Source organism: Colius striatus, chromosome 22 (assembly GCF_028858725.1).
Source record: "Colius striatus isolate bColStr4 chromosome 22, bColStr4.1.hap1, whole genome shotgun sequence".
In the NCBI taxonomy this organism is placed as follows: domain Eukaryota; kingdom Metazoa; phylum Chordata; class Aves; order Coliiformes; family Coliidae; genus Colius; species Colius striatus.
This window is the reverse complement of record NC_084780.1, coordinates 6127529-6153171: the sequence shown is the minus strand read 5'-3', so window position 1 is coordinate 6153171 and position 25643 is coordinate 6127529. Positions and strand designations below refer to the sequence as shown.

General features: G+C 56.6%; 1 protein-coding gene and 1 long non-coding RNA gene across 3 annotated transcripts in view; one reads left to right on the top strand and one right to left on the bottom strand.

The window, feature by feature from the left end:
* Positions 1-813: 813 nt before the first annotated feature.
* On the bottom strand, positions 814-18108 carry WNT2B (Wnt family member 2B). The gene is made up of 5 exons (XM_062013815.1): positions 17542-18108; positions 6360-6580; positions 3710-3987; positions 3100-3364; positions 814-1789 (listed from the first exon to the last, which is right to left on the bottom strand). Exons 1-5 carry the CDS (start codon positions 17703-17705, stop codon positions 1560-1562), a joined length of 1158 nt encoding a protein of 385 aa, XP_061869799.1. The 5' UTR covers positions 17706-18108; the 3' UTR covers positions 814-1559.
* Positions 17291-25643, top strand: part of LOC133627567 (uncharacterized) — a 31529-nt gene continuing 23176 nt past the window's right edge. For both annotated transcript variants that reach the window (XR_009820298.1, XR_009820297.1), the window contains exons 1-2: positions 17291-17690; positions 23053-23150. This is a non-coding gene — a long non-coding RNA (uncharacterized LOC133627567). The remainder of the gene's footprint in view (positions 17691-23052; positions 23151-25643) is intronic.

The following is a 25643-nucleotide window of genomic DNA, read 5'->3' as shown; positions in this document are numbered from 1 at the left end:
CTCAGCTCCCTCTGCCCACACATCTCACTGCTGGTGGGAGGAAGGTCCTCAGAGAGCTTCTGCAGCCCCTCCAGCAGCAACAGCAGTGGGAAAGCAAACCCCAGGTAAAAAGTATTAGCAGCTGAATGTTGTTATTGACTTGTCCTTTCCCCTTGTTGTAAGCTTAGAGCTTTCCTGTGTGAAATGTCCTTCCCTGCCCCTCATCAGGAGGGAAAACTAACATTTTCCCTGGGTCAGAGAGCAATGGGGCAGCTGAGCTCTGCAAGTGTTAGAAGCACTCAGCAGGAGGAAGATCAGCTTCAGCATATCCTCAGGAACTGCAGTGATTAAGGTAATTGGTTGATTTGTACCTGCAGGTTCAGCTCTCTTAACCTGGGCATCAAATCTGTTTGTGTGGCACCTCTTGACCAGAGCATATGAAGTAGTTGCACACTAAGTAAAGCACCTTTGTCATTGCTGTGTGCTCAAGTTGGGAGGGGAAACAAAAAGGGATTGGGGAACTTTCTAGAGGGGTTGATCTCTGTAACATACCTCCTGGCAGCTCTGGAGCCTTCATTGGCTTCCATTTTAGTTGATAGTTTCTGGTGCTAGTGTAGCATCTCCTGCTCAACCCAGTGCTGTGTCATTAGTGTCCTGTGTCACTAATGTCCTGGAGTGTGCTGTGCTGCTGCTCAGGAGGGATTCCCTGGGGCTCTGCTCTGCACCAGGCCATCAGTCACTCCCAGGCATGGAGGTGGAAGAAATGCCATGGGCTGATTGCTGCTCTGGGGTAGTGCCCAGCTGGGCCTGTAGGAATTCAACAAGCAAAGGACATTGTTTTCTGCTATAGGTTTATAATGAATTTTGACTTCAAATAATAAGCAGTATACACAACATACAGGTGAGTTTTACAGAGACACTGTTGGATCTGTTGAGTTCACAACCTCCCACTGAAGTTCACAGACCTGGTTGCTTTTTCTCTAGCTTTCTGTAGCTGCCAGCATCTAGGGCTGGCCCTTGGCTCTGTGCAGTCACATTTCAGTTCCAATTTACAGCTCTGCTTGTCACCTTTGCTGGGGAGATGCCTCGAGCAGAGGCTGCTCCTGCCCCAGAGCTCCAGCACCACGGAGCTGATGGGATTCCCAACACCCTTCCTCTGGCCTTGCAAACAAACAACAGTAAAAGCAGGAATGCCTTCTGCAAGAGTGGATTATTCTGAACTAGTGAGTTTGGGGCTTGTTTTGGTTTTGTGGCTGAGACGTCGAGTTGTGTGGGGAGGGGCAGGATCCCTCAGCCCGCGCCAACAGCACTTTCACAGTTTAAGCAAGAGCCGCGAGGCTCCTCCCAGGTAGGGGATGAGTTTTGCTGAGCAAACAGAAGGGTCCGCAGCACCTCCTGGGAAATGTAGTCTGTCCTTTAGTGCTTTGCAGAAGGAATTAAATAAAAAGCCATGCAGTTGAACTACAGCTCCCAGAACATCCCGGCCCTCGGGGCACGGGCTTCGGGGAATCAACGCTGCAAGAGGCGAAGTGGCAGCGGCTTCTTCCCTCGGGGGGAGGGGGTGGGATGTTCCTTTCTCCTCAGGTCTGGTCCAGCCACTCGGCCCGTTTGGGTGCTTTGCAGGTGTGCACATCCACAGTGTCCTCGCACTCCTTGCAGCGCACGGCGCAGCACCAGTGGAACTTGCACTCGCACTTGGTGAGGCGAGTGACGCGCGTGGTGTCGTAGCCCCTCCCGCAGCACATCACCTCGCAGCCGTCCGTCCCGCGGGACAGCTTGTTACACACACGGCCAGCGGTGCCCAGGGAGCCTGCAGAGGGAAGGAAGGGAGATGGGGATGTCAGGGTATAGCTTGTTCCAATGATTCCGCCACCCCCGTGGTGTGAGTGCGGTGGGAGCTGCCTGGGACAGAGACCGCGGGTACCGAGTGCCTTGGGGGTGGAATCACAGATCCCAGCACGGTGGGGGCTGGAAGGGCTCTGCAGAGCTGCCCCAGCCCCTGCTACAGCAGGTTCCCCTGGCTCAGGGGGCACAGGAATGTGTCCAGGTGGGTTTGGAAACCTGAGAAGGAGCCTCCACACCCTCCCTGGGCAGCCTGGGCCAGGGCTCCCTCACCTCAGCACCAAAGGAGCTTCTCCTCCTGTGCCAGGGGAACTTTTTGTGTCCCAGCTGATGTCCATCATCTCTTGTCCTGGCACTGGCCACCACAGACAAAAGGTGTCACCCCATCCTCCTGACAGCCACCCTTTAGATACTTTTAACAAGGTCCCCCCTCAGCCTTCTCTTCCCCAGCCTGAGCAGGTCCTGCAGCCTTTCCCACTCAGAGAGATGTTCCATCCCCTCAGCATCTCTTTATTCCTGCCACAGCACGTGCCCCAGTGTGGTCTTCAATGGCTGGGCACAGGCTGCAGACCTGTGTGTGCTTTGCTCTAAGAGCAGGGGTTGGCTGCACTGTGGGCATCAGCTCATCCAGGGATTCAGCTTTAGGAGCCCTCTGCATGGCCCCTTCCCCATACCCACTGCTGCCCAGAGCAGGATTGCTCAGGGAGATGGGGATGGGCTCTGTGCAGCCCCTCTGTGCCTGAGGGGGCCCTGGAGCACTGTGTGCCCACTGAGGTGAGCTCTCCAGCTGGCAAGGCTAGCAATGCCCTCTCTGCTCAAGCTCAGGGCTCACTGAAAGGCTGCAAGGAGCACATGCTGCCTTCCCCATGGAGCCTCCACTCCTCACCTCCAGGCTGGGAAACCATTTGCAAGGGCCCTGACACCACCTTCCCCACTCACATCCCTGGGGCTGTGTTCAGAGGAGCAGCTGCCAACAAACAACAGGTTCTTTAGTGCCTGTTTCAGGGAGCTTTGCTCTGCAGGAGAAAGGCTCTGAGGAAATGCTCCAAGAGGCTGGATGGGTTTGGATCTTTGGTGTGAAACCTGGGGATTTTGGACACTCTCAGTCCTGGCTGTGCAGGTGTGAGGTGCTGTAGGGAGCTGCTGAGGGTCTGAGTAACCCCACACAGCTCAACTCTCCCACCAGGGACTGGGGTTTGGGGAGGGAGCTGGGAGCTGTGAGGAGAGGAGGAGGAGGAGGAGCTGCCTTTGAGCAACCACTGGAGCTTTGGGTTTTACCTGCTGACTTGTCCATCACACAGTAATCAGGTGAGTTCTCAAAATACACCAGATCTGTCTTTGTGGGCTTCCTGAAGTTCTTGTTGGCCACGGTGAAGCCAGTGCCGTCCTGGTTCATGGTCACCTGGATGGCGCCGTTGTATTTCCTCCGCAGGTAATCCCCTGTCTTCCTGAAGTCTGCCATTGCCAGCCAACAAGTCCTTAGTGTGCAGGAGCCACTGACCCCGTGGCATTTGCACTCCAGCTTCAGGAACCTCTTGACAGCCTGTGGGACAGAGGGATGTCGTGAGGACCAGCCCTCAGCCTGGCTCTGCCCATCCCTGCTGAGGCTTTCTCAGCCCGCTCGGGTGTGGGATGTGGCTCCCGATGCTCTGCCACACTCCCCGCTGCCAGCAGCAGCAAGGACACACGCTGGGGGCAAAGGTAAGCAGAGTCCTGCCACCCCCACAGCCCCTGGCAGCGTGGCAGGGGGCACTGGGAAGGGAGAGCAGCATCCTGCCATCAGCCTGCAGCAGGACCTGCCCTCCACAGACACCCCCATCCCGCCGCTCTGCCCCAGCTGCTGCCAGCGCCCGTCCCCTGCGCGGGGCAGCCCCGGGGCCGCACTCACCATCCTCCCACAGCGGTTGTTGTGCAGGTTCATCAGGGCCCTGGCATCCTTCACTTTCTTCTCCTTGGCATCCACGAAGGCCTTGGCAAAGCGGATGCCGTAGTTGATGTTGTCGCTGCAGCCGCCCCAGTCGAACTCGCCGCGCTCGTCCCTGGAGCGGCCCCTCTTGAGCGGGTCACAGCTGCACACCTTCAGGTCTCCCTGGCTGCAGGCCCGGGTGATGGCATAAACCACTCCAGCTGAGGAGATGGCATAGACAAAGGCTGCCTCCCTGCTGCCTGCATGGGAAGGGAAACGGAGGGGGAGTGAGCAGCCCACTGAGAAGCAGGATACCCTCACCAGAGAGTCAGAATCACTTGGGTTGGAAAAGAACTTGAAGCTGCTGCAGTTCCAGCACTGACCCACAGCCCTCAGCACCTCAGCTCCAGGGCTTTGGGATCCCTCCAGGGCTGGGCACTCCCCCAGCTCCCTGGGCAGCCTGGCACAGGGGTGACACCCCTCTCAGGGAAACAGTTCTGCCTCAGCTCCAGCCTCAACCTCCCCTGGGGCAACTTGAAGCTGTTTCATCCTGTCATTCATTGCTGGAGAGCAGAGCCTGATCCCCAGCTCCCTGCAGCCTCCTGTCAGAGTGTCAGAGAATGCTCCTGTCTCCCCTCAGCCTCCTCTTCTCCAGGCTCAGCACCCCCATTCCCTCAGCCCCTCCCCAGCCCCCTTGTGCTCCAGCCCCTTCCCCAGCTCTGTGCCCAGCTCTGGCCACGCTGCAGCCCCTCAGTGTCCCTGTGGCAGTGAGTGAGGGGCCCAGCACTGACACAAACACATTGGTAAGTCCAGCCCAGCTCTCTCTGCTGCCTGAATCCAGCCTCAGGTTCCCTGGCACAGCTCAGACTGAGGGGAATTTAAGCACTGAGCCCCAGGACTCAGCAGCTTGTGCTGTGGGGCTGCTCTGGGGGCTGCCCAGAGGGTCCCCTCGCTGACCTGCAGCTCAAGAGCCTTGTGGGTGCCCATTGGGGCTGAGACTGTGGGACAGCCCCTCCTGGGGTGATGCTGAGTGTGGGAGCTGCTGCCAGCTGCCCCCCATCCCCCGGGCTCAGCTCTCCCTGCCTGGCACAGTTTGTCTCCTGCTACTTTGACGTCTCTGGTTGAAGTTCGCAGCTGGTTTTATAACACTGTAAAAGAAGCTGCAAATCAAAACCATCTTCGTTCTTCATTCTGAGAGCCTTTGAAAGCAACTTCAAAGGCAGCAGAGCTCTCTTTGGGCCTCGCAGGATGGGGCTGTGGTGAGGAGCTTTCATCATTCCCCATCCTTCGCCAGGAGAGGACATGGACAGGAGTAAAGGTGCTGCCATGAGGATGAAGAGGCTGAGGCCAGGCAGGGTGAGTGGTGCTGCCCAGTGCTTACAGCCCCCTTCCCTCCAGCCAGCTCCTCCCTGGGCTCTGGCTTGCAGGTTCTGCTGCTCATCTGCCCCTGGGTAGCTGCCCCATCCCCCCAGCAGCTGGGAGCAACCCCCCAGCTCCCACCACAGCTCACGTGTCCTCCAGATGAGCTGCTCCTGGTGAGTGCAAATGCTCATCCCAACTGCCTTTGATTTGGAGGCCACATGGTGAGATGGGCCCTGGCATGTCCTGGGCTGCAGCAGCATCTGTCCCACTGCTCCCAGGGGCTGCTTGCTGCTGGACCACTCCCAAAGTGGCTGGAGCTCGTGATGCTGCTCCTGCTCTGGAACTGCCCCTGTCCCTATCCCACCTTTCTGCTTCACTCCTTGGGTATATCCCTGATCACAGAGTCACCAAGTGGTGGAGGCTGGAAGGGCCTTGCAGAGCCCCAGCCCCTGCTACAGCAGGTTCCCCTGGCTCAGGGGGCACAGGAATGTGTCCAGGTGGGGTTGGAAACCTCCTGAGAGGAGCCTCCACACCCTCCCTGGGCAGCCTGGGCCAGGGCTCCCTCCCCTCAGCACCAAAGGACTTTCTCCTCTTGTTCCAGTGGAACTTCTTGTGTTCCAGCCGATGTCCATCACCCCTTGTCCTGTCACTGGCCACCACAGACAAAAGGTGTCACCCCATCCTCCTGACACCCACCCTTTAGGTGCTGATGAGCTCCCCCCTCAGCCTTCTCTTCCCCAGGCTGAACAGCCCCAGGTCCCACAGCCTTTTCTCCCCACAGAGGTGTTCCATCCCCTCACCTGGAGCAGGAAGGGCTCTCCCAGGCAGGTGTATGCCCAGCAGTGTCGTGGGGCTGCCCCGTGGCCGTGGTTCTCCTCCACCTCGGAGCCTGCAGCCAGGACTGGAGCCGTGGCTCTGCTTTGCCTCCCTTTGCCATGCAAGGGAACAGCCAGTTCCCACGTGAATTGCTGAGTCCTGGCCAACCCTGCTCTCCAAATATTTATATATCCCATTACTGTTTACATATGAGCCTGTTCTCTGGAGGTGTCTCCTCCTTCCCCCTTCTCCCCCAGTGCTCCCCCTGCTCCATCTCATCTGCTGCAGCGATCCCAAACGCACCGCTCTGCTCCCATTACTGCTTGATTAATTTACAGGGAAAGGCAAAGCTCTCCTCAGGGAGTAATCCAAGCCACGGGGCACAGCAGCCCTACGAGAGGAGAGGCTCTTCCCAGGGAAGATAAAGCTGGAAAGGGGCTGGGGCAGAACCTACTTCGCAGCATGACCCGTCCGAAGACGGTGTGATCGCGGTCCAGGGTGCTGCAGTTCCATCGGTGGTGCCGGAATTGGTGCTGGCACTCCCGGATCCATTCCTTGGCTCCTTCCCCAACTGACTGCATGATGTCAGGGTACCTCTGGCACAGCTGCCTCTGCTTGTTCACCAGCCCAGGGATGTTATCACAGATCACCCTGGCGCCCAGCGCCCCGATGTACCTGTGAGACAGAGCAGTGCTGTTACCATGCTGCCCTCACAGGGGGAAGGAGCAGGGCTCTGGCTCCCTGGGTCCTCCTCCTGCTTGATGGGGGCTCATATTAAAGCTCACCTTTCCCTCTTTTCTTTCTAGGGGTGTCCCAGCTGCTCTGGGCTCTGCTGAGAGCATCCCCCCTCCTGGCAGCATCCCCAGGGAGAGCTGCTGGGTGCTGTGGTTCAGACAGGCAGGACACGGGGACAGGGCAGTGCTGAACCATCACAGCTGCTGGGCTTCTGTCTTTGTGTTTAACAAAAGAACCCTGAGCCACACCAGCCCTGGGGAGGGCAAAGCTCTGTCCTGTGCATACAGAAGACAGACAGCTCTGGGTGCTGCAAGTCATGAGGCTCTGACATCCTGGCTGCTCTGTGAGCTCCTGGGGCAGTAAGAGGGAGAACTGGCTGATGTGCAAAACCTCCCTCCCACTCTCTTCCCCTGCATCCCAGCCTGACCCTGCTGAGCACAGCAGGATGGAGCCCAGTGCCCTGCAATGCCTCCTGCCTGCACAGGCACCCACATCATGCTCAGTGGAGAGACAGGAGCTGACTTCCCCTCTCCTCACTCACACTATCCCATCCTCTATCCCATCCTCTCTGTGCATCTCCTGCACTGGGCAGCGTTTATGATCATGCCCTGAAGCTGGAAACTGGGAGAACCCCTCTGTGTCCCCTCTCCTGCCTGTGTCCCAGTCCCCTCCCTGCAGCAGTGGGAAGAGGATGGGAGCTCAGAGCAGAAAGACAATGTGCAAACAATGTGCTGGTAGAGCCTGGCTGAGCCCCATGGGCAGCTTTCCATGGTCACAGGGCAGGGAGCCCGGGCTCTGCCCTGCAGCCTCACACCAGCCCATGCAGCAGCAGCAGCAGCAGTGTGGGATTTTCCATCCTGAGCAGCAGCACTGCTCACCCCAACCAGGCAATGTCTGCTCCTGCCAGAGGATGGTATTTGCCCCAGAGCTGTGATTCTGCCTGGGAAGGATGAGGTTTGGGTGAGATTCACATTTTTCACCCCCACTCCCAGCAGCTTTTACAGGAAGTAACAACCTTTAATGACAATTAAAAGCAATGAGCTTGGGCAGTGTTTCATTGTCTCTCCCTGGCCATGTTCTATCAGTTCCATCAGCCCCAGAGTGAGCTTGCAGGCTCAGGAAGACCCTGTGAGCACAGAAACCAGTGGCATCTGTTCCCTTTTTTGAAATACTTTGTTTAAATGCTGGCAGAAGCACAAGGTCATCTCAGGCTGGAGCTGAGGATAATAAACCCGGCTCCCTGTGGCTTTGCGAGCCCCACTCTCAGGGCATCATTGTCACAGGCTTTCTCATCAGCCTTTCATCCTGCAGCAGTGGGACAGGGGGAGATGGTGGAAGGCATTTAGGAGAGGAAAGCTCCCACAGGAGCTTGTGGAGCAATGCTGCTGGTGAGTGTTTAATCACCTCCCTCGCTGGGCTGCGAGAGCAGAAGGATCCTGCCTGTGGTGAGCAGGGCAGGGCAGAGGAGCATCCCGGCAGCTGTGTGATGGCCACAGACCAGTGCTCTCCAGTGGGGCTGCAGACAGCCCGTGGGGAAGAGTGGCCAGGCCTCCTGGCCCCAAATTCCTTCTGCCCTGGTCCATCAAGGGTGAGGATGGCTGATGTGTCCCTGTCTGCTGCCAGGAGCTGGGACGAGGCAGTGGTGGGAGGCTGCAGCAGCAGCCAAAGCTTCTCTGTGCTGGAAGAAAGATGCTGGGAAAGCTGGAAAAAGCAAAAATGTTCTTTGATGGGCCACCTCAGCAGGGATGTGGTTGGGACTCCTTGTCCTGCTTGAGCTGGGACAGGGTCTTTGGTCCCAGCAGTGGGCTGTAAGGGGGTTGAGCTTTGGGGACATAACAGATAAAGCAGCAGCACCAGCCCCTGGGAGAGTGTGATCAGGGAAAACCCTTCAGACAAGATCAACACCTTTTTCACACTGCAAGCTAATTACTGCTCCTTAATTCTCCAGATCAGAGCAAACATTATCAGCAGCAGAAAGTGGAAGGAGAGCAGAGTGCAGGGTACTGACCACCCAGGAACACCTCACTCTGCAGGGAGCTGGACCCTCTGGGCTCAGTGGCTGCATCTCCCTTTGCTTTTGGCTACAAACAAGCAAGAGAATTTACTACAGCACCTCCAGGTCTCCATTTGAGACTGAAATCCATCTGTGGAGGTGGAAAGTGCCACAGGACAACAAGGAGGGGAAAATGCCTCACGTCTTGGAAAGGCCACGAGCCCGAGAGCTTCCATTTCGTGAGAAAGGCTCCAGTTGGGTTTGGTTACTTTGAAATGGAGCGAGACAGGGAACAGGAGAGAACTCTGCCAAGCAGAATTTTTTGGGAGGGAAGGAACCCAAACATTTGTTTTGGATTGATTAAAGCATCCCTTCCAATGTGATGCCTAAAAGTGTGTGACACTGGAAAAACACTGACAGCACAGAGACAATGGATGTTCTGAGAAGTCCCCAACTGCCTTATCAGAACTGCACTTGCAAGAGATGAAGCTGTTGCTGGAAGTGGCAGATCTCTGTGCAGTGCTGTACCCGTGGGGATTTTGCCTTTTTCTTTTACAATAGAAAGGAAAAGAAGCAGCCCAAGCCCTGAGTTCAACAAAGCCTGGGAGAGGGAGCTGCTCCTGAGCCTGGAGGCTGCTCAGGCTCAGAGAGAGGCAGGAGCAGCCTGTGGTGAGGAGGAGCTGGGATGGAGGGAGGGAGTTCATAATTAGATTCATGTGGAGATAATGATTCCCCCACCCTGCTAAATGGGGGCTATGGGATGCTGTATGAGTGCCTCCCAGGAGGCAGCATCCCTAGAGCTCTCCCCCTGCTGCCTTGGAGGCACAGAGCTGCTCCTTGGGCTGGGAGAGGCTGGCACAGCTCCCTCTGACAGCTTTTGGCCGTGTGATGCCGCATCATTTACATCCTGCGAATCAGCATGAGGTCACCAGCTCGCTGTGGCTCCCAATCCCTCCTCGAGTTCAGCTGCCAAGAGGTGGGTGTGAGCCGTGGTGCCGCGGGAAGGGCCGTGTGCCGTGGGAAGGGCTGTGCTGCCGTGCACGCCACCAGCCCTTCCCTGCACCCTGCACCCACCAACTTGCACCATGAAGGCTTTGTGTAGAGAGGCAAGTGCTTGCAGAGCCTGGGAGGGAAAGTTCTTCTCTCCCTGCTTGCCCTTCCTCCTCCCTGCAAGTCATCTGTTGCCCGGCTGCGTCCGTGGGTGCAGCTGAAGCGGTTTCTCAACAGCCCGTGAGCGCGATGCGCCGCGGGAACAGGAGACAACTGTCACATGTTGGCTCCCAGTTGTTGTTCTAAGAGTCTGCTGACTTCAGCTCTTGTAAACAGGGAGAAACCTAAATTGCTTCTAAGATAAACAAGCAAATCAGAGGCAGACACATCCCTTGCCTTGGCAGCGTGTGCTCTGTGCTGACTCCCTTCCCCGACGTCTCTCCGTGTCCTGCTCCTGCGCTTCCCCGGGGACTTGCAGACTCCTCAGGGTGCTCTCCCAGAACCCTCTGGCCCATGTCCTGTCTCTGGTGAAAGTCTCAACAGCTCAGAGCTCTCCTATCCCCAGCTGCTCTCCTCCCTGACGCAGTTGCACATGGGCTGTGAGTTCCTGGGATCTGCTGCATCTTGTCCCAAGGATCAGATGCCAGTATGTCTCATCCCTTCTCCATCCTCACTCTGCTGGACTCTTTCTGGATGAACATACTCTGCTTCTGGCTCTGGCAGAGTGTGTGCAGCTTCCTAGTTGCTGCTCTCACTCATAGGAAAGGCTCAGGGAGAGCTCAGCAACCCAGGGGCAGCAATGGGGAGAGTGTGGCTGGAATCCAAAGCACCTTAGTGACAGGCAGATGAGAACTTCCACTGCTGGGAAAGGAGACCTCTCTGGCAGCTGGGGCCAGGGCCAGCCTGCCCCATGCACATTGGGCAAGCAGAGAGGCTGTTTGGCTGCTGAGGGGTTTCTCTGTCTCTCAGGAGCACCAGACTGTGTTTGCAGGGGCTTGGGGGCTGCTCAGCAAAACCAGCAGTCAGAGGGAACCATAAAGCTCCTTGTTTGGTGGCAGAGCAGAGGTGGAGGGGATGTGAAGGTGCTCTGGGCAGCACCATGAGCCCTGTCAGCTGATGGCTCTGCAATGATAGAGAGATGCTTTCAGCACAGGCTTCAATCTCAGCCCTGACATCCCACCTGATGTGTTTTCAGCTTGAGAGTCTGCTTTTCCCCAGCAAGCACAGGGTGCTCTCAGCCTGGTTGAGGCAATCTGGGCAGCCCAAATCCCTGCAGCTTCAGCCACATCAGCTGCTCCCAGGGGTTCCTGACAGGATCTCTTCTCACAGAGACACAGGCAGCCTCACACTGCACACAGAGCAGCACCTGGGGATGCTGAACTCAACTAAACCACCTTTAAAACAACAAAGGAAAACAAGAAAGCAAGTGAGCAGGCAAAGCACTGAGGTGTTCCCAGGCAGGTGGCTCTCAGCTGACAGCCTCTGGGGCTGCTTGTGGCTCTCCCACCTAACAGGACTCAGGCAAATAACCTCAGCACAGCTTGAAAGAAATACTGAGCTTTGAGCCCCTCCACAGCTCCAGTTATAGCCAAGTGCCACCAGCAGCCTGTGGGCTGAGGTGTAGGCTGTTCCTCTCAGCACTGGCTCTGCTCTCACCCTGTGTGACATGTCACAGCCAACCACACATGTGGCCTGCTCCTGAAAACACCCCTGGGAGCATGGCACTGCTTGGCATTGCTTTAGGCTCCACCAGCACTCAGAGCATCAGAGGTTTCTCTAGGTTGTTCTGCAAGCCAAGTGCTGTGAAACCTCCTGAGCTCCCTTCATCTGTGTCCAGGTGAGGCATGGTCCAGCTCTACCTCTTCCACCCTGACACATCCCCAAGCACTATGCCTGTGAGGACACCTCCAGCCTCTTCTCCTGCAGCCAACAGTTCTGCTTCAGAGCCCCAGTCCCCATCTCCCTGGGCAGGAGATGCTCTTGAGCAATCCATCCCACAGGCTGGGCTCCTGAGCTTGTTCTACATAGAGCCTCCTCACTGGTGACTCCTGCTCCAAGAGGTTGAAGTGACAGCATGGTCCTGGCCTCTTGGTGGTTGTTCCCCTGGGAAAACACCTCCCCATTGTTCTTGTAGCCACTTTGCTAGTCCTAAAAGACCAACTTGGGGCCAAACTATCTTGGCTTCTCCTCTCTTTCCATCCCATTGAGTTGACATGAAAGCTGTGTTTTGGTGGGAGGCTGGAAAGCCCCAGGCAGCTATTGGAGACACCTTGTGCAGCCAGGATCAAATCCAATCTTTGCCTGATAAAGAGCAAATTCCAGCGTGCCTGGCAGCATTTCACCTCCTCGAGTTCTTTGCATGCTTCCAAGGATGCTGCTTCTTTCCTTCCTCTCCTCTCCCTGGCTGTGGGCAGACAATTTATAGCCAAGTGCAAAGCACTTTGGGTTGCAAGGTGCTATAGACATTTGAGATATGATTTTGTTATTATAAAGCCCGAGTATTTGATGAAGCCCCACTGGGAACGGGGCCATCCTGGCCTGCTGCAATTGTTAACACCTTCCAATGATTAATAGTCCTAATTTCCTCACTCACAGCCACTGCTCTGTGTGTGTTGAGAGTGTCAGTCTCACTTGAGTAACTTCTCATATCATAGTGCTGAGCCACTACCAGTGCCATTCAAGGGACGTGGTTCTCACTTTCTGCCCCCTCTTCCTTGCCCATCACCTTTCCTCTTGTTGCTTCCCTGTCTGAGTCCCCTCTCTGTGGTTTTCCTGCACTCAGTGGGATGCAGCTTCTGTGGGAAGAGCTGGAATGTCTCAGCCCCAGGGAGCTGGACCCAAATGAGCATCCTCTCATCCTGTGGGAGGGTTTGCTGCTGGTGTCTTGTCTCCAGAGTGACCTGGCAGTGGAAGCCTGTGGGGTAATGCTGAGATATGGTGTGTGCAGAACATGTGGCAGGGGAGCAGCAGAGCCTCTGAGTGCTCAGGCTGCTGCAGAGCCAGAGGAGGGGAGAGGCTTGGAGCTTATAAAAGCACAGGGAGAAAAGGACTCTGGTGCCTTCTGCAATGCTGACCAAAATCTTGCTCAGTGCTGGGTGAAAGCTGTTCCTCAGGGGTGTTGCTGGTGATGTACAAGTTGCTCATCACAAATACACTTTATGCTTAAGTGTCAGTGTTTTCTCCCCAAATGGCAAAGCACTTAGCTAAGAGATGGGAGGTAAGAGAGGCTCTGGTCATGTCCATGGCCTGTGGTGTGTGTGGGGTGTGAGCAGAGGCTGTGTTACCACAGGAGCCAGCCCAGACCTCACAGTCAGATCTCACCAGCAGTAACAGGACAAGTTAATGAGTTTGGAAGAGCAGAAGGATTTCTTTTTATTCCCCTTCTGCATTTCTTTGTAAGAGAGATTTCCTATAGGTGAAAGTGACCCTAATGAAAAATGAAGTAAGGAACACAATTAGGGATTATTCTCAGGGTGCAGAGCGACTGAGAGAACCCATCTGTTCAATCCACCCCGACCAAGAACACCAGGGCTGCTGCAGAGGCCACAGGGTTCACTCTCCATCAAGGCTGATGTTACTTTAAAGCTGATTTTTCAAAGTGTGGCTGTCTGGACAGCCAGAGCTGCAGAGCTCCTTGGGATAAAGACTTCCTGGTCGCTGACCTCCTGCTTTGATTGCCACACAAAGCTCTGGGGAGCACCAAAGCTCTGCCATGCCCCGCCTGGCCCTGGGAGATGGTGACTTTCCCTTCCTGGCACCTTGCCCTGGGGCTGCTCTGCAATGGGGGGCACTGGGAGAGGAGGGAAGGGCTCTGAGATGGCATTAGGGGTTATGGGACAATCCTTGGAGCTGCCACCTGAGCTGCAGGACCCTCTGTGAGCAAAGCCCTGGCGGGGCTGCCGTGGGGCTGCGACTGGCACGGAGGGGAGGCGGCGGCGGGGTTGCAGGGGCTGGCTGTGGATGGAGCTCCTCCACGCAGCTGGCTTTCCCTTGGCTTCAGTTCAAACATTCCTGTTGATGCTATTTCCCCTCCCACACCTCTCAGTGTGGTGCCTGTTTAAATAAGCCCCTCTCTCCTTTATCCACACGTCCATGTGGCTGGGTTCTGCCATCCCTTTGTGCCCCTCTGCAGCACCGGTGCCCTGATGGAAACACCCATGGAGAGGAAGGGCTGTAGGGCACTGCTCCTTCCATCCCCTTTCCCTTCTCCACCTGCCAAACCCTCAACCCCAGTGCCTGGGCTTTGTTCTACCACAGAGGGTACAATGGGAACTCCTGCTTCATGATTCCCCCTTGCTGTGTCTTCCCTGCCCATGGACACAGACCTTCCCTGGCCAAGGAAGGGAGCTGGAGCACAGGGGCTGCCTAACTGAGGTCTGGAGCATCCCTAAGAGTGCCCAGTTGGACACTGTGCCCTGGGTCCCCCCACAGCCCATCAATGCCTTGAGAAGCCCCACAGGCTCCTGCAGGCTCCCTGCCCCACGCCCAAGCTCACTCTGCTCTTCCTTCCACAGATTTGTTTTATCTCTTTGGGAGCCTGATGCCTCCCATCTGTTCCAATGCCAGATGAAATGAAATATTTGTAGTTTCCAAGGGCTGTGGTTAGCAATAAACAAGTTAGCTAACGAGGATTTGGTGCACTGAGGGAGGGGGGGAGGAGGTTGGGGATGGGGGGGGTCATGTGGGCTTGCAGGCAAGTGGGGATGTGTGAGGGTGGGGTGCAGGAGTGTGTGTCCATGGCCTTGTGTACATTCTTCTTTAACCAAACCTTCAGTTCAAAACAGTTTTCCACACCAGAGCAGCTAGTGGGGCTCTCAATAGCCAGTAAACTCTACTTAGTTATTTACACCAACTCTGTTTATTGCACAGTTGATGTTTATAAGCAACATTTGCCTTAATCTTCCCAATCTTTCAGAAGGAATTCCAGAGGCCACTTTTGGGGCCCGTTGTGCTGGTGCAGGGTGTGTGGGGCACAGCCCTGCCAGGGCTAGGGCCAACCCCCCAACCCCCTGACCATGCCCTTCTCCTTCCCTCAGTGCACCCAAGTCTAAAAGGGATTGAGGGATTTTCCCCACCACATTCCTCTGTGTTTCAGCTGCTATTTCATTGCTAAAGGCCACTTTCCAACTGGGGAGGACTTCTCCAGGGATGCTGCTCCCCACAGCCCCAACTGTACCCTGGCTGTGGCCACAACAGCAGCAGCCTGAGCTCGTCCCTCTGCTGCTCTGTGCCCCGAGCCCACACTCCCACAGACACTCTCTGGAGCTCCAAGGTTCCCAATTCCTGGCATTTTTGGAGATGCCTGACATCACTGAAAAACTAATAATTTGCAGTTGTTGAGAAGAAACATTGGGTGGGTGTTTGGTGGGTGTTTGGTGGGTGTTTCCATCCCCTGGACTGGGACTGAGCCTGACCCAGGGGTGGGTTTATTTCTTTTCTTTTCCAATTAATCTACTTTAAAAGCCATCTCTGCAAATGAGAAGCATTTCCTCTCTTTCCACAAGTTTATTGTGTGTGAATCCCTAGAAGAATTTGGCAATAATAATAAAAATAAGGAGCGATGATGCAGCACCAAATGTATTTACTGTAATATCAGTAGTGCTAAAGATGTGCTTGGAAACCTCTGTAAATCACTGAATAACTTTTTCCCAAACCACAGCTGGTCGAAAGCATTTTCAGGGAAACACAAATTCATCTAAACATGCTGTTTGATCAGAGCTGACACGTCCAGCACAACAGCACTCGCTTCACTGGAGGCTTTGCTTAGGAATGTTCTGGTCTCCAGACGAGAAGAGACGATTGAAAACGGGAACTTCAGTGTTCAATGGCTTTGGTTTCTAATTGCTTTATCTCTGGTTTTTCATAAGAGGTTCATTTTGCTCATTGAAAAGGGTCAAAGGAATCGTGGCTGGTTGAGGAGTTGGCTGAGCTCCTGCCCCAGCCACCCCCAGCTGCCCCCTCTCTGCCTTTGCCCTCGAATGAGAAGCTGCTGGTTAAGGGAGTCCCTCAGCAAGCTCAGAACACAAACTGCTGCAAGAGCTCAACCTATCTTCCTCCAAATAAGCCACAGCTACCGAGGCTTAAGCTGTGGCTGCTTTTCCTCCCGCTTGTTGGGAAGAGACACGGGGCTGGGCAACGCTGCAGCAGGGTCACTGCAGGGAGGAACGAGGCACAGCAGCAAGGCAAAGGGGTGTTGTTCACACCCTCCCCAAAGGAGGAATTGCCACCCTTCAGGCAGCACCCACAGTGTGTTACCAGAACTGGGCAGATGACTCTGACTATTCAATACCTTGTCCTTCAGCTACTTCACCCCCATCACCCTCAGCTCCAGTGAGCCTCTGTTTTTGCTTCCTTGATAACAAAGGGAACTAATCCAACCCCCCCCACTGCCCTCAGACTCTTTCCTCTTTCCTTCCTTAGCTTTTAGCATCTCAGCACATCACCTCCAGCAGCAGTGCCGTCCTGCCTTCACCTGCCCCCGTGCCTGGGGGGGGATGTGGCTGCAGGAAGCCAGGCCAGTGCCTGTATCAACCCAACAGTGACTCACTTTCTCACCCAGTCATCCCAGTTCCCCGTGGGCTGGTCGGGCTGCAGGAGATCTCTGGGTACAGCCAGGACTGGCATTGCTATTGATAGTTTGCATGACATGTACCCCACTCCCTCAAAGCCTGTGCAGCAATCTGGAAGAAGCTGCTCCCCCCACAATCCACCCTCTGTGCCTGGCTGCAACCCATTGCCCAAGCAGCACATCCCCTGCTCTCCTCACTCCCTCCAGCCCCACAGCTTTCCCTTGCAGCTCCCTCAGCCTGGAATCACTCTCCCAGGGATGCCAGCTTGGCCACCACTGCCACACGCCCAGAGGTGCTCTCAAACACTAACACCACCCGTGTTATCAGCACGACTGTGAAGTGCATCCCAAGTCCTTGTGCTCCACAGGAGCTGAGGAATTCCAGAAACCACCTTTCTGTTTTGGTGGCAGATGGGCTGAATTCGATGAAGCTCTGTCTGCTTCATCCACCGCTAACGATGAGGAGATTGGCGTGGAAAACGGTGTTTTCCACAAGATTGGAGAGGATTTGGGCAGGGTGGGGGCCACTGAGAACTTTTCTGCAGCAGAAGGGGGTTTTGTTTCTCTGTCTGCAGCATTACTGACCCACTGCAGCAGCACAGGGTCGCTTGGAAAACTTCACACCCCGTGTTTCCCTGATTACTCTTACCCTGCACACATCGATTTTCCTTGTTACAGGAACGGGGACAGGAGGAGATTCATTTCTAGAAGGCTGGGATTTTCTGTGGCGTCATTTCTATCTGTTACAGAGCCTCATCTTACCCAAAAATGAGGCAGAACAGCAACTTGTTCACTCACAAGAGGCTGTAACACAAGTGCACGGGGCAGCACCGCGGCCCGGAGGGATCCGGGAGCTCCGGCCCCATCTCCGGGTGGCAGCGGGATGCTCGGGGAGCTGCCGGGGGCGGCTCTCAGGGGGGTCCACGGCAGATGCGAAGGGACCCGGGGGGGGTGTCCCGCGGCAAATCCCAGCCCCGGGGGCAAACGGGCCGTGGCAGGTCGAGGGCGAACTGGTTTTCCCTTGGCCGCTCCGGTCGCCACCCGGGAGCCGCGCAGGTGGAGCCGGGAGAGCCCGTCCCACCGCGGGGATCGGGACCGGGACCGGCAGCCGCAGTGTTCGCGCAGCCCCCTCGCTCCCCGCCCGTTCCCGCTGCCCCGCGCGGGGCTCCCACGGCCGCACGTCGGGCGCGGGGCTCCGGTTGCGGCACGGCGGGGCTCGCCGAGCTCCCACCAGCGCTATCCCAGTCCTCCCGGCCCGGCTTTCTCCCCATCCCCGGCCGAGCCCCGCGCAGCTCCCGCCCGTCGCAGCCCGGGGACCGTCGGGGCGGCGGCACCGTGGCGGGGACTCACCACCACGAGGAGTCGGCGCGGGGCGTCAGGGCGAGCAGCAGCAGGACGAGGGGCAGGCAAAGGCGCGGGGCTGTGCCCGCCGTCCGAGGGAAGGCTCCGCACTCCGCACGCCCGGGGGCCAAGGCAATCCCAGGAGACGCTTCCAGGAGGTTTGGGCTGAGCATATCTCTCCGGGGCGGGGTCCGAACGGAGAAATGACCGGGGAAGGGGGGGGTCCTGCCCGCGCTCCCCTCGGGGGCACTGCCCGTCACGGCCCCGCGCCTCGGCTGGCGGCTCCGCGCTGCTGAGCGAGCCCCGGCTGGGCCCCCGCTCCCAGGCTCATGCTGCTGCGCGGGGGGCGGCGGGGCCGGGCCGGGAGGGGGGCGAGGGGAGGGGAGGGGAGGGACGGGGGGGGGTGAGGCGGCGGCGGGGCTCCCCGCAGGGGTCTCGCACCGGGGAGCTCAGCGAGGCCGGCGCCCCTCGAGACGTGCGGGACGGACGGTGCGGCCGGTCGGGGCCATGGAGGTCTTTGCGCGGAGGACGAGGAACGCTCTGGGGATGGGAGCGCGGGGGCCGCGGACAAATACTGACAGCGCCCGCCGTGCTCCGGGCTCTCATTGGGCAGAGTCAGAGGCGCGGAGCCGCCGCTCCGGCCGCACCGACCCCCGCCTCCCCCAGGGCACGTCGGACGGCCCCCTCCGGGCTCCTGCCCCCGTCACCGCCGGGACGCAGCGCGGAGCCGTCGGGCCGGGAGCGGCGGGACGCGGCTGGGTGGGAAACCGCTCTGCGGGGCCGTGCGGGGACCCCCCTGCCACGACCGCCCCGTCCCGCCACCGCCGCTCGTCGCCGAGCCCCGGGGCGATGGGTGATGCCGGCGCTGTGCCTGGGACGCTCAGTCTCTGGGGCAGGGATGTCCCCGGCCAGAGCTGCCGCTTTGTTTTCCCCGGGACAGCCGGGTGCTGAGGAGCCACATCCCTTCGTGCCGGGCTGGGGAGAAGTCCCCGAGTTGTGCCCTGACTCTGTGGCTGTGGGATGGGGATGGTGGGTGAGGGTGCCCTTGGCTCTGAGCTCCCCAGCAATGAATGAGAGAAGAAGAGGCAATGGGCTGCAGTTGGCCCAGGGGAGGTTGAGGCTGGAGCTGAGGCAGAGCTGTTTCCCTGAGAGGGGTGTCAGCCCTGTGCCAGGCTGCCCAGGGAGCTGGGGGAGTGCCCAGCCCTGGAGGGATCCCAAAGCCGTGGAGCTGAGGTGCTGAGGGTCGGTGCTGGGCTGGGCAGGGTGAAGGCAGGGCTGGGACTGCAGTAGCTTCAAGGGCTTTTCCCACCAAAATGATTCTGTGATTCATCAGCCTAAAACTGAGCAGCCTCACCTGGGAGCTCCCTGTTCCCTGCCTGGCTGGTCCTTCCCCAGCTGGAGAGGAGCAGGGACCAGGCTGCAATGAGCAGCCTCTCACTGGTGCCACTTCCCAACATGCCTCCTTATTTACTAGGGTAGTAAACCTCATTATCTCCCAGTTTTTCAGCCTGCCAGAGCCCTGAGCTTCTCCCTCCACCCAGCTCAGCTCATTCTGCTCTTTCCTTCTCATCCCTGTTGCAGATCAGAGAGCGACAGCCCCAGCCTGAGAGAAACGGGGAGCAGAAACTCGCGGTTGGTTATAATCCAATTAGACCTCGGGGAGGTGCAGTGACAGAGAGCTGGTGCTGGTAGGGTGCTGCTGTCCTTTTGTGTGAGAGCCCGAAGGGAATGTTGCATTACAGCTCGTGCATCAAGGGGCTGCACTGAAAAGGCTGATATTTATAGACCCGTGGGGAAGGCTGGGGGTGTGTTTAGAAGACCCCTCGTCGTGAAGAACGTGCTGGGGTCTCTGTTGCTGCCTTCTCGTGGGTTTTTCTCTGTTGCTGGATGGGTTTTGCTCAAAGAGAGGAGATTGGAGTTCTCTGTATCCTGCTCTGATGGGCAAGGAAAGGGAGGAGGTGATAAGTGCCACGTTCACCTGGGTGTGCAGGTCTTGGTTGTGATGTGCTGGGCAGGAGAGCTCTGGCTTGGGCTTTAACTGGCTCCAGGATGAGAGCAAGTGGCAGTTAGTGTGGGCAGTCCTGGGAGGAGAGGATGAGGAGGGTCTGCAGGAGGATGGTCACAGCTGAATTTGAAGCAGCAGGTTTGAGTTGAACTTCCTAGGGCTCTGCACCCAGTGTGCTGAATTTCTCTGTCAACTGGCTGGAGTGACAGCCCACAGCCTGTCCCCTGGGCTTCATGGGTTGTTGTCAGGCTCTCCCTGTGTGCCTGCACCCAGCAGTGAGTGCAGTGGGGCTGGGGCATCCCTCACTCCTCCAAACTACAGCTCAACCGGCCAGAGACTCGCATTTGCTCTTCCATTCAAGTGAGCAGCGTGCTGGGGTGTCTGGGTGCTTCACCACATGAGCCGCCGTGAGTAAATAAACAAGGCTCTGCTTTCAAAGGCTTTCACGATTCATTAACTTCAAAGGAACAAGCTCTGTGTTTTCTTAGCAGGTCGGGCACTCCGGGGACTTGCTCAGGGTGCTGAGGGTGGTGGCTGCTCACTCCGGGGCAGCTGCTGCAGGGCTCAGTGTCACACCTTGTGCAGCATGAAGCTGGGCTGATGGGCAAAGGGCCAGTCCCCAGCTGGTGTTACCCACTGGAGAGGAAAGCAGGGTAAGGAATGTGAAGGTGAGGATGGTCTGTGGCATTCTCTGCCCCAAAGAAGGCATCCAGCTTGTAATGTGCTCATGGCATTGTCAGGCAGGCAAAGCCAGGGATGTGTACCAGATCCACACCTGCTCTGCAGAAGCCTCCCCATCTTTTCACAGAGGCAAAGGCAACGTGGTCTTGCTGCCCATGCTGCCTCCCCATGGGTGAGGGTGCTCTGCCCCGTGCCTCTTGCTGTGGCAGAGATAGCAGGGAGGTTGCTCTCCCTCCCCAGCTGTCTCCCCTCACCCCACCGTGCTGGATTCCTGCTTTGATTGTGCAGACACAGGTGCTGGGGCTGTGCCAGGAGCTGGCTGAGATTGCAGCACCTCCAAAATGCCTGAGCTGGGCACAACTAGGAAGCTCACCTTTCATCTGGCAGCCCCAGGAATAACTTGGAGCTTTGCATAATCACAGCCACCTGGAACCCCAAGGGGAAAAAAATCACTGTCCTGAGATAACCCTCAGTGCCAGGCTTGCTGACCTCATGGGAAACCTATTTCCTGAGGCAACAAAGCCCCAGCAGGACCAGGGCACTGATTATGCCCCTACTGTGTTCAGTTTTGGGCTATTCACTCCCAGAGGGATACTGAGGGGCTGGAGCATGTCCAGAGCTGGGGAAGGGGCTGGAGCACAAGGGTGCTGGGGAGGGGCTGAGGGAATGGGGGTGTTGAGCCTGGAGAAGAGGCTGAGGGCAGCCAGCAGCACTCTCTGACACTCCCTGACTGGAGGCTGCAGGGGGTTGGTCTCTTCTCTCCAGTAGCAAGTGATGGGACAAAAGGAAACAGCCTCAAGTTGCCCCAGGGGAGGTTGAGGTTGGAGCTGAGGCAGAACTGTTTCCCTGAGAGGGGTGTCAGCCCTGTGCCAGGCTGCCCAGGGAGCTGGGGGAGTGCCCAGCCCTGGAGGGACCCCAAAGCCCTGGAGCTGAGGTGCTGAGGCTGTGGGTCGGTGCTGTGCAGGGTGAGGGCAGGGCTGGGACTGCAGCAGCTTCAAGGGCTGTTTCAACTCAAATGATACTCTGATTACTGACATATTTATTGGAAGCTCATTTTGGGATGGGTAGAGCCCCAGGGACATGGTACTGCTTGTTATCATTGCCTGGCACAGCAGCACCAGCAGAGCCACAGGCAGGAGCCAGGCTGGTAGCAAGGTCAAGCTCCACAACTGTGTGGGCACAAGCCCCCAGCTTCATCCCCTTTTGCCACAAACCCAGCTGCATTCATCAGAACAAGTCACCAAAGGCCAGCAACGGTGCAACAACACCTCAGAGCACTCGACAGCGAGCCAGGCAGCCCCGGTTTCCATCAACCTCCCGAGGCATCTGTGTATTGTGTGTGCTGCAGGGAGCATGGGAGAGCAGGGCCCTGGAGAAACCAGCCATAAATCCTCCCTCTCCTCTCCCTGCTGCTGGCCTGGGGCTGTCTGGCAGGCTCAAGCCCCGGCTGTCATCGGCACATCAGACGGGGCTGAAACTTGACAGGCCTGTGGAAAAACACGGGGTGACATCACACAGAGACACCAGCCCACTGATTAATCTCCAAGGTCAGAGGCTGGTTTATTTATAACCAGGCAAGAGTTTGGAGGTGGGTTTTTAACTGGACTTGAGCTGTGTGGGGTGGCTGTGCCACATCCCTCGAGCAGTCGCCTTCCTGTGCCCGTGGGGACACCTCTGCTGTCTCTGGGCACTGCTGGAGGGGCTCAAACTCTCATCATCACTCCCTACAGCTACTTGAAAGGAGGTTGTACTGAGTTGGGGTTGGTATCTTCCCTTCAGTAATGAATGATAAGAGGAAACAGCCTCAAGTTGCCCCAGGGGAGGTTGAGGTTGGAGCTGAGGCAGAACTGTTTCCCTGAGAGGGGTGTGAGCCCCTGTGCCAGGCTGCCCAGGGAGCTGGGGCAGTGCCCAGCCCTGGAGGGATCCCAAAGCCATGGAGCTGAGGTGCTGAGGGTCAGGGGTTAGTGGTGGGCTGGGCAGGGTGAGGGGAGGGCTGGGACTGCAGCAGCTTCAAGGGCTTTTCCCACCAAAATGATTCTGTGATTCATCAGCCTAAAACTGAGCAGCCTCACCTGGGAGCTCCCTGTTCCCTGCCTGGCTGGTCCTTCCCCAGCTGGAGAGGAGCAGGGACCAGGCTGCAATGAGCAGCCTCTCATTGGTGCCACTTCCCAACATGCCTCCTTATTTACTAGGGTAGCAAACCTCATTATCTCCCAGTTTTTCAGCTTGCCAGAGCCCTGAGCTTCTCCCTCCACCCAGCTCAGCTCATTCTGCTCTTTCCTTCCCATCCCTGTTGCAGGTCAGAGAGCGACAGCCCCAGCCTGAGAGCTGAGGGCTGTGGGTTAGTGCTGGGCTGGGCAGGGTGAGGGCAGGGCTGGGACTGCAGCAACTTCAAGGGCTTTTCCCACCAAAATGATTCAGTGATTTGATGAAATGAGGCTCAACCTCAACCAAGCCTCAACCAGCACAGGAGCACTGGGCTCTGGCTGGAGGCACTGGTATTGCTGCAGCACCCGTGCATCATGTCCTGCTTTGCAGCTATTTTCTTTGCTCCTGGAGCTTTTTTCTTGCCCTCTCAGCAGGGACAGCTCAGCTCCCCCCAAAACACAGCACATCAAACTTGAAATGTTTTGTGAAAGTCTGTCAGGCTCTGGGGGGGGAAGGGAATGGGATCCCCAGGGCACAAAACCTCCCCCTTTCTCCATTTCCAAAGCCACCTTTTCCATTTGCAGTGACTTTCTAATGCAAACCAAACTTACAGCTAAAATAATATACCTAGAGCTTCTCAGCTGAAGCATTTCAAGCCATCCCTTTCTCTGGCTTTTCTTTTCCAGATAACCTGGAAGGCTTTGGGGTGGCTGATTCTGAGTTGGAAGAGAAACAGGTCTCAAAGTGTTGTGCAAAGACAGAACTCCATCTCTCTTGCCAAGTGGTAAGTGGCCAAGGGGAAGAAAAGAGAAAGCCCTATCAGGTCTATCTCTAGCATTGTTGCTAAATGGAGACTTTTTTTTCCCTGTGATTAATAAAAATGGGGAAATAGGGCCAAGTCCTGAACATACTTTGACCACAAAGCTTGTCCAAACACACTGGTTGGGCTTTTGGCTGGGAAGACCAGGCTTAATTAGTTCCCTCCTAGCTAGGGATGAGGGTTGTGGCTGTCAGTGCAAGGCAGGATTTATGTTTCTCTTTTCCTCAGGACTATGATGGGTGTCTAAGTGTTGAGAATCATCATTTCACTGCTGTCAGGTGAATTTGTCACCCTACAGAGCTGTGAGTGAGGGATGCTGCTGAGGCAGGGATGGGGTTGGGACAAGCAGCCTCCAGTGATGCTGACTTACTGCTGTTATGATCCCAACTCAGCTCTTGCCCACTCCTGGGGGTCTCAGACACTGAGTTTAAGCTCACTGAGGTGGAGGTGAGAACCTTCCAGCTGCTGGCTCAGAGCTGAGCACCAGGCCCCTCGTTGCACTGTGGCTGCTTGGCTCAGGTACCTTCCTTCTGCCAGGTCTGGGCTGAGAGGAAAAGCTGCTCATGGGCTGGTGGCAGCATCCAGGCTGCATCAGATGAGGTGCTGAGGGATATGGTTTAGTGGTGGGCTTGGCAATGTGAGGGGAAGGGTTGAACTCCATGAGTTTAAAGGTCTTTTCCAACTAAACTGATTCTGTGACTGTATGAAGCAGGTGATGTTGTGCCTCCCCAGGCACAGCACAGACCTGAGCTGCCCCAGCTGCCTTCTCCCTGCTGCAGCCTCAGGGTGGTCAGAGCCCAGCTGAGCCTCTGCTGAAGTGCTCAGGGTTTTGCAGCTCGTTGTGATGGGGGATTTGGAAGGAGAAGGAGAAGGTGGAATAAGTGAGGAAGTGCAGAGAGCCCAAACCTAACTCCAAACTAGGGCAGGAAAGTCACCACACACAGCTCTATCCTTATCATCTGGGATGGATTTTAAGTGCTTCTTCAGTGACTCATAGTCCCTGAATGGGCTTGAAGGACTGTCTGCTTGAGATGAAAGGCCAGAGAACTGCAGATCAGATAACAGATCATGGACAAAGCCTGTGCTGCCTGGTGCAGGGCATCTGCCAGGACAGAGGCTGGGGGCTGCCCAGCCCCTGGGGAGGGATGAAATGTGCTTCTGGATGGATACAGGGTGGCAGAGGCTGAGCTGGAGGAGGACAGGCAGCATCCCTGCCTGCTTCTGGCAGCTCACACTGGAAGGTGCTGAGTCCTTGTGGGGGCTGTGGGTGGGTGAGGGCTGGTGTGTGTGCCCATGTCTGCAGCAGGTCAGGGCTTTCAGTCCCTGAGCAACACGGACACAGGTTTGGCTCAGTCCTGCTGCTGAGGAGCAGTTGCAAGCTGTGTCTGCTCTGGCCCTGGTGTTACACCAAGCTGGTGGCAGTGCCAGTGAGGCCATGGCTATTAACAGCTCTCCTGGAGCCTGCTGCCCATGCACAAGCTCTCTGCAGCATGAGGAGAGGGATGTGAGAGCTGAGGTACAGGGCTGCTGGCAAACACAAGGCTGGGAGGCTCAGCTTGCCTTTTAGATCCATCAGCAGCAGCTTTCCAGCTTTCTGTGTGTGGAGGGGAGGCTGGGAGCATCCCCTGCCCCATGGGAGCAGGGAGGGAGGCAGCTGGAGGTGGTGGTGGCAGCTCTGTAGAGCCCAGTGTGGCAGGGATGGGAGCTGTGGGGCAGGGATGGGAGCTGCTACTGGGTACCCCAGCTCCCACTGCTGCTCTGAGCAACACTCTGGTTGTGGATGTCCTGGCACAGGGTGGTCCCCAGCTTGGAGCTCCTTGCCCCCAGTGATATGGGCTGGCCTTAAGCTCAAAGGGGCAAAGCTGGCATCTGTGGTTCTCACCACAAAGCCTGTGGTGAGGTTTGATGGTTCCCTTGTAGCCTGGCTCCTGGAGTCAGGTGAGGATGGGGACAAATAGAGCCAGGCTGAAATACCTGTTAGAGAGCTAAACTTGCTGTAAAAAGCCCTCTCTGTATTGTGCCTGACATGAAAGGTGCTGCTGTGGTTCAGAGGTTGACTTTTATCTGAAGCTCAGCTAGAAGCTGAAGAGTTTTAGCAGTTTTTACAATATCAGGAAAGTGTATATATATATGTGTGTGTATGAAAAGACAAATTCTGATCCCTGTTGCATTGGTATTAATGGAGAGAAATTGAATGGAAGTCTGCAGAAGCTTCTGATTTACTCTTGTGTGAGGTGGGATAGAAATAGCCCAAAGAATCCCATTGCTGCTGCCTGGATTCAGCTGCACAGCAGAGAGCTATTAATGCTCTGCTTTCTTACCTTTGGTCAATACATCTTGCAAGGCAGGAGGAAGCTGGATTATGTCTGCAAGTGTCCCAGTGTCATGCTAGGTGGGATAATGAACCATGGCTAAATTGGATCAGCTTTTCAGTTGCCAGCCCTTCTGAAATGCAAC